Below are 8,355 nucleotides of genomic sequence, written 5' to 3'. Positions count from 1 at the left end.
GAACTTATCTGGTCGAGCTCCTGCCACCCCCCCAGAAGCAAAAAGGGTTGGGCTCCGGCTAACCTGCATTAAACCAGATATCGGAGGCAACATCTGTTTTCGCACAATCGCGGCGCGCTAGGATCAACCGAGACGCGCGAAATCTTCTGCCCACGCGTCGCGACGCAGGCTCGCGCTGCGAGGCGCGGTGTTGCGTTTCATGCAGCTGTTGTACTTATTCAATCACACTGGTCTGATGATACTAAAATAAGAAAGTAATAATAATAATAATAATAATAATAATAATAATAATAATAATAAAAAAAATTACTGCGTTGGGTTGCCTCCCAACAAGCGCTTTGTTTAACGTCGTTTGAGCTCGACGATCAGCTTCCTTAAGTACTCAGAAGTTCGAGAATGCATACTTCCCGATCAAATTCTCCTCCAAGGTAAACTTTCAATATTTCTCCATTGACCGTCCAACTCTCTTTGGTTTTGCTATCTTCAATGACAATAGCTCCATATGGTTTGACTTCCTTGACCATGAATGGTCCTAACCATTTAGATTTTAGTTTACCTGGGAAAAGTCTTAGACTGGAATTAAACAGAAGCACAAGATCTCCAACCTTAAATTCCTTCTTTTTGAGTTTCTTGTCATGGTATCTTTTCATATTTTCCTTGTACATTTTGTTGGACTCATATGCTAAGTACCTGAACTCTTCTAGCTCGTGGAGTTGTTCTTTCCTTTTCTTGAATGCTAGGCTGTCATCTCTATTAAAGAAACGTAGAGCCCACAAAGCTTTGTGCTCTATTTCTACAGGTAAATGACATGCCTTACCATAAACCATTTGGAAAGGTGAAGCACCAGTGGGTGCTTTCTATGCGGTCCTGTATGCCCAAAGAGAATCATCAATCCGGGCAGACCAATCTTTCTTGGATACCGAGACCGTCTTCTCTAGTATATTCTTTATTGCTCTGTTAGAGATTTCTGCTTTCCCGTTTGTCTGAGGGTGATAAGGTGAAGCAATCTTATGCTTGATGCCGCACTTTTCCAACACTTTCGCAACCTGTTCATTAACAAAATGGGATCCACCATCGCTGATAATTACTCTAAGCATGCCAAACCGGGTGAAGATATTACGGTTTAGAAATTTCAATACCGTTTTGGCATCCGCTTTTGGGGTAGCAATAGCTTCAACCCATTTAGAAACAATCCACAGCAACTAAAATATATTCATCAGTAAATGAGGGGAGAAAAGGTCCCATAAAATCAATGCCCCAACAATCAAAGACTTCAACTTCGATCATGGTTTGAAGTGGAATCTCATATCTTTTGCTTATCCCTCCAACTCTTTGGCATTTATCACAATTTATCGCATGGTGGTGAGTGTCTTTGAAAATAGTTGACAAAAAAAAACCGGATTGGAGAACTTTTGTTGCGGTTCTCCATCCATTAAAATGCCCCCCACTTGGAGAATTGTGACAATGCCAGAGGATCTGTTGGGCTTCCTCTTCAGTGACACACCTTCTTAGTATGTCGTCCTTACCTATCTTGAACAAGTATGGGTCATCCCACACATAGTATTTAGCATCGGATAACAACTTTTTCTTCTGGTGCCAATCAAAGTCCTCTGGTACCATACCGGTTGCTTTATGATTTGCAAAATCGGCGAACCTTGGTCTCAATTGGATTTGAAAAAGTTGTTCATCCGGAAATTCATCATTTATTTCTGCTTCTTGGTGAGTGACATTTACATTGACCAGGCGGGATAAATGATCTGCTACCACATTTTCTGAACCTTTTTTATTCCGGATTTCTAAATCAAATTCTTGTAAGAGAAGAACCCATCGAATGAGCCTTTGTTTCGAATCCGGTTTAGTTAGCAGATATTTGATAGCCGCATGGTCTGTGTAAATAATCACTTTTGTTCCAATGAGATAGGATCTGAATTTTTCAAGGGCATACACTAAAGCTAGCAATTCTTTTTCTGTAGTGGCATAATTGACTTGGGCGTCATTTAAAACTTTGCTTGCATAGTGTATGACATGAAATATTTTTTCCTTTCTTTGGCGTAGTACCGCACCTATAGCATAATCGCTAGCATCACACATAAGTTCAAAATGTTTATTCCAATCAGGTGTTACGATCACAGGTGCGGTTACAAGCCTTTCTTTTAATTCATTAAAAGCTTGGACACAGGATTCATCGAAAGTAAAATACGTACATTTATTGAGTAAGTTACTCAGTGGTTTGGCAATCTTCGAGAAATCCTTTACGAATCTTCGATAGAATCCCGCATGACCCAAAAAGCTTCTTACCCCTTTTATGTTTACAAGGGGTGGGAGTTTTGAGATTACCTCCACCTTGGCTTTGTCCACTTCAAGCCCTCTTGAAAACACTTTGTGTCCTAGTATAATACCTTCAGTTACCATGAAATGGCATTTCTCCCAATTCAGAATTAGGTTGGTCTCAATACATCTTCCTAGAGCCTCATCTAGATTAGCCAGACAGATATCAAAGGATTTTCCAAAAACCGAAAAACATTCCATGAATACTTCAATACTTTTTTCGATGAGGTCGGAGAAGATTGCTTGCATACACCGTTGAAAGGTATCCGGGGAATTACATAATCCAAATGGCATTCTTCTGTATGCAAAAATTCCAAAAGGGCATGTAAAAGCTGTCTTCTCATGGTCTTCTGGGTTGACCACAATCTGATTGTATCTGGAGTATCCATCTAGGAAATAGTAATAATTTTGTCCGGATAGTCTTTCAAGCATTTGATCCATGAAAGGTAGAGGGAAGTGATCTTTTCTCGTGGCTTTATTGAGTCTCCGATAATCGATGCACATTCTCCACCCAGTGACAGTTCTTGTTGGTATTAGTTCATTCTTCTCATTACTGATAACGATCATCCCCCCTTTCTTCGGCACTACTTGCACTGGACTCACCCATGTGCTGTCTGAAATTGGGTAAATCATTCCTGCTTCCAAGAGTTTGACCACCTCTTTTCTTACCACTTCTTTCATAGTTGGATTTAATCTTCTTTGCGGTTGAGCTACCAGTTTGAATTCTTCTTCCAACATGATTTTGTGCATACAATATGCTGGACTTATACCTTTTAAATAGGCCAAGACCCATCCGATTGTAGCTTTTTTCTTTTGTATGACTTGAAGTAATCTTTCTTCTTCCTGTATAGTCAACTTTGAACTAATAACTACTGGTTTCTTTCCCTCCTTATCTAAAAAAACATATTTCAGATGATTTGGGAGTAGCTTTATTTCCATCTTGGGTTCCTTCACTTCTTTTGGCGGGTCTAATGTTTTCGCTTTCCCATCCTTATCATTCATGCTTCCTCCCTTTTCTAGTTCTTTCACAAATCCTTCGATTTCTCGTTCTTCCTCTTGAGTCAGCACATTAAACGAATCAACAAGGGATCTTTCTAACGGATTAGAGAGATGTATCTCACTGGCCACCTCTATTGCTATCTCTTCGGTGACATCTAGACGAAAGCAGTCGCTTTTATCCTTAGGTTGTTTCATGGCTTCGAAGAGATTAAAGCATACCTCTTCGTCTTGGACTCTTAGTTTCATGATACCATCATCAATATCTATCATCATCCGGGTTGTTTTCATGAATGGTCTTCCAAGAATGATAGGTGACTCTTTATCTTCTTCCATATCAATCACAACAAAGTCTACCAGAAACAAGAATTTGTCTACCTTTACTAACATGTCTTGTGCGACTCCATAAGGAAGAGTGGTGGACTTATCTGCTAGTTGCAAGGTCATTCTGGTTGACTTCATCTCAATGTTTCCCAATCTCTTCACTATTGATAGAGGAATTAGATTGATGCTTGACCCTAGATCTATCAATCCATTCCCAATATGCTGGTTACCAATTATGACTGGTAATGTGACACGTCCCGGATCTCTTACTTTTTGAGGGAGACGGGAGACTATAGCACTACACTGAGCATCAGGTACAACCACTTCTTCTTCTTCTGGTCTCTTCTTCTTTGTCAAAATATCCTTCATAAACTTTGCATACTTTGGCATTTGGTCAATGGCTTCGGAGAATGGAATGTTGATTTGTAATTGTTTAAAAATTTCCATAAACCTTGCATACTGCCTAGCATGATCCTTTTTTGATGGTGCATGTGGATATGGGAGATGTTGACTGGGAATCACACTGCTGGCTGTTTTGTCATTGGCGTGTCGCGCCTGTGTATTCGCGCGCCGCAACCCTTTATTTTTTTCAGCCTCTTTATTCATATTGCTCACTATGACTTCGTTCTCCTCATCTTCTGCAGCATGATTATTATCCTCCTTCTCGGTATCATTGATTTCGACTTCCTCCTCACCCCCTTTCTGACCAGTTCTGGTTACAACTGCTTTGCAATGCTCTTTATGATTCTCTTGAGTGTTGGCTGAGAATGTCGCATTTGACTGATTAGTTGCAATTTGTTTAGCCAGTTGCCCGACTTGAGTTTCCAGATTTTTGGTTGCGGCTTCCTGACTTTTCTGGCTTGTCATTGAAATTTGCATGAATTGATTCATGGTCTCTTCCAACTTAGATTGTCCTCCTTGTTGTTGCGGCGGTGGCTGAGTGTAAGGTTGGAAAGTTTATTGTTGATACCCTTGATTGTTAGGTCTTGTTGATACCCTTGGTTGTAATTCCGTGGAGGATAATTCTGTTGATACGGCGGAGGATTTGGATATTGATTTTGCCTCGGTCCTTGGTTGTTGTTCATATAGTTCACCTCTTCTGCCAAGACTGGTGGACAAAATCCGGTTTGATGACCTCCCCTGCATAACTCACACTTGACAACTTGGTGTGAATTTGACACACCATTAAGCTCTTTGATTCGTTGTTGAAGTTTGGACATTTGTTGTGTCAGAAGCTCCACTTGTGAAGTTAGTAGTTTGTTCTGAGCAAGTAGAGCATCACTATTAGTTAGCTCCAACAACCCCGGTTTCTTATCTCTGACAGTACGGTCATGATTACTTTGTCGGTCATTCAAAGCCATTCTCTCGATTATCTAAATTGCTTCAGCAGTTGTCTTGGACATTAGCGAGCCACCAGTTGTGGCATCCAAAAGTGTCTTATTAGTAGGTGTAAGACCGTTGCAGAACATGTGAATTTGATCGACTTCTGCAAATCCTTGCCCCTTACACTTTCTCAGCATAGCTTTAAATCTTTCCCAAGCTTCATTAAGTGATTCATTACTACCTTGAGAAAATACCGCAATTGCTGTTTTAGCATCAAAGAATCGGTTTTGAGAGTAAAACCGTTCCAAGAATTTTTCTTCCAGAGTATTCCAATCAGTCATAACTGTCTCAGGTTGATCTAGATACCAATCTTTAGCCTTTGATAGCAAAGAATGTGGGAACAACCTTTTGAATAAAGTTTCTTCCTCCGCTTGGGCTACACCTGTAGTACCTGCTAGCTCATAGAATCGAGTCAGATGAGTGTATGGATCTTCATGGTCCAATCCGGCGAAAGGACTTGCACAGATGAGCTGTAGAGTGCCGATCTTCAATTCAGATGTCTGCCCGTTGGCGGCAGTTCTTGCGAATTGAGGATTGAGACGAGGACAATTTGCACAAGGAGCTGTGGCGGCCATGTTTACAACAGTGGGTTGTATGATGGCTTCTTGCTCTTCTTCAAATAGTTCGTGAAAGTAAAGTCCGTCAGACGACTCGTCAATTGTATCTAAAGGTTGTGACGACGTCGCAGTTGCGTTGTCTCTTGCCTTTGCTATGCTTGCTCTTTTTCGTGTTTTGCTGTTCAATCTCCTAGCTGTCCTTTTGATCTTGGGATCAAAAAGAAATTGATCGCTGGAAACTTTGCTGCGCATACACTAAATCTGCAAAACTAACAAACACGTGAAACAACCAGATTAATGGAAATAACTCAAAATAAAAACTATTGCAATGCGTGCAATATTGACACAGTCCCCGACAACGGCGCCAATTTGTTAAAAGTATTTTGGGTAAATATTTTCTAATATATCGTATCCACAGAGACTGAGTAATATTGCTGCCATTCTATAGTCGGATTATAATGAGTTAGCGAAAAGTATTGGTTTTGCTTGTTTGATTTCAATTTGCAATTAACAGAATAATAATTAAATGATAAAAACAAAGCTTAAAGACGAATAACAATGGTGAAAGAATATGTTGAGTTTAAGGGTTCATCAACCTATTTATATGCAATAATCAATTAATCCACAAGTGAACATTATCTAAGCTATTATCTTCATTCATCCTCAAAACTGATATTATGTCTAATGATCAATCTAGAACCACCTCTACCGGTATGATATTCGATCTCTCAGAATAACTATAAAGATAAAGGGAATTAACCGCGATGATTTATGAAAACTTCTTCAAAATCTCATCTCTGAGTATTAATCAACAAGTCAATGTAAAAACCTAGGGCGAAAGTATAAACCCTATCTCTTGATTGATAGTTTAACAATGATATACAATAAAAGCAAGGTTTTTCATTGATAATAAAACTTAAACAATTGTTCACAGGAATTAATCAAGTAATTTCATCTTCATAGGTTAACTACTACCTTAAACTCAACACAATGGGGTTTAGCTCTCCATAGTCATGAAGAACACACAAGATTTCATGGAAGGATTCATCTTCATCAAGGGAATGTCTTCAATTGATGTTGAATTCTCCATCGGAAGTTGTTTTCTTCTCTAGAATAGGATTGCTCTCTGAAATTCGTTCACCAAAGATTGCCTCTTATGAGGATTAGGGCTTCTATTTCTAACAATTTATCCTTGTAACGCAACCATCGCGCCTCGGCAGGTATTGGCGCGGCGCGAACCCAAGTCAGAAGGGATGGCGCGTCTCGCTCCTTATTGGCGCGGCTCGGCCTTTGTTTCACCTTCCTTCTTTGTGATTCTTCCTCTCTAGAAGATCTACACCTGCGTGTTTCTTCTTCTTTACTTCTAAACTTCAATATATGCACAAATAACACCCAAAGTGTCGCAAGTTGTTCTACAATTAGCATCGAACCTCTAAAGTTCAATTCTAACTATAAAATCCTTAAAAAGCACAAGATATGTTCACTTCCAGCTCAAAAGGTAGTTAATTCGACAAATGAAAACACTAATAATTCACTCCTAACAGTATGCAAGGTATTTCGAAAGGCGATTACCGATCGACACTTTTCTCATCCGTGTTCCACATTATTTGCGGAACACAATCTCCTTACCTTGTGTCGTGTTCTCATCTTGGAGACACGCCTTTTGCTTTATACCTGTTTTTCTTGATTGCCTGTTCCTTTTGCAGGTGTATTGTGATTATGCTCGATGCATACGCCGACGCGTGATTTAATTTCACGGCGTCATTCCTAGTTTGCTTATGTGGCTAATTGGTGTGCTGACTATTTGTTGTTGCCTTTGCTAGCTCGCTTGCGGGATCCCTGGTTTTCTTTATTATTTCACTGCAGTTTATGGATCATAATCCGTTTGGTATTAATCTCGTTTCGTTTTACCTTCTCTTGCATTTTATCTCTTTCTTTTATTCTTAACATGAGGAGTAGGACCTAGACATGCATTGCATCTAGAAATCCTCTGAGGTGTGTTCTGGAGGTTCTGTTTTTGTTGGTGTGTCTATGTTTCTGCTCGCAGGAAGTCCTAACAAAGGCCATTGTAAGTCCTCAAGAAGGCAAGCGGAAAGGGTTAGCAATCAACCCCCACAACTTTCAGTCCCCAGGTCATCCTTATGCTCACTTTTTGTAAGTTCAAAGCTCCGGACAAGTCCCCAAGATCGTCGAGTCGAAGGCCCAAAGGGTAAAGTGAAGTGGGTCCATGCAATCGGACCCCCATGTTTCTCAGCTCACGTTGACCGACGTTGATGCTTGGTGTACGCACGCACCAATTTGTCTCTGCTCCTCTTTGCCTCGGTAATACAATGCCGTGGTTAAAGATTCACAGCTCCTTGGTCTAATGCTTGGTTGACTCGGGTGATACACTCCCCTTGACTATGGCGGGACCACTTTTTTTACTACATGGCCTGTGCCTGTAGGTGTGTGTGCACGAGTCGAGCTCGTTTGTTTGATATTCTTGTTTGCTTTCGCTTTTTGCCCATAGGTTGCTAGGCTAGTATAGACTTTCACCCTTTGTATGACAACATAGGTAGCAAGCTTTCCCCCCCTTAGCTTAGGTTTTCCTCATGCATTATTTAAAACACAAACCATACTCTTTGATTTTCTTTTCCTAAGAGCTTGTTATTTTCGCTCTATTCCCAAACGTAAGACTCCAAAGGTCGAGCAGGAGAGTGCGAATGTAACTCGTTCACCTAAAAAACACAAAACAGACAGAAACTAGTTAGCCGAGCTACGGTACCTC

General features: G+C 40.3%; 1 protein-coding gene across 1 annotated transcript; it reads right to left on the bottom strand.

The window, feature by feature from the left end:
• Window positions 1–374: 374 nt before the first annotated feature.
• LOC131631068 (uncharacterized) lies at window positions 375–827 on the bottom strand. Its single transcript, XM_058901855.1, has one exon. It carries the CDS (start codon window positions 825–827, stop codon window positions 375–377), a length of 453 nt encoding a protein of 150 aa, XP_058757838.1.
• Between the last annotated feature and the right edge of the window lie 7,528 nt (window positions 828–8,355).

The sequence above is a fragment of the Vicia villosa genome, unplaced genomic scaffold, assembly GCF_029867415.1.
Source record: "Vicia villosa cultivar HV-30 ecotype Madison, WI unplaced genomic scaffold, Vvil1.0 ctg.000764F_1_1, whole genome shotgun sequence".
NCBI lineage: Eukaryota > Viridiplantae > Streptophyta > Magnoliopsida > Fabales > Fabaceae > Vicia > Vicia villosa.
Note: the sequence above shows the minus strand (reverse complement) of the source record. Positions and strands in the feature narration are given on the sequence as shown.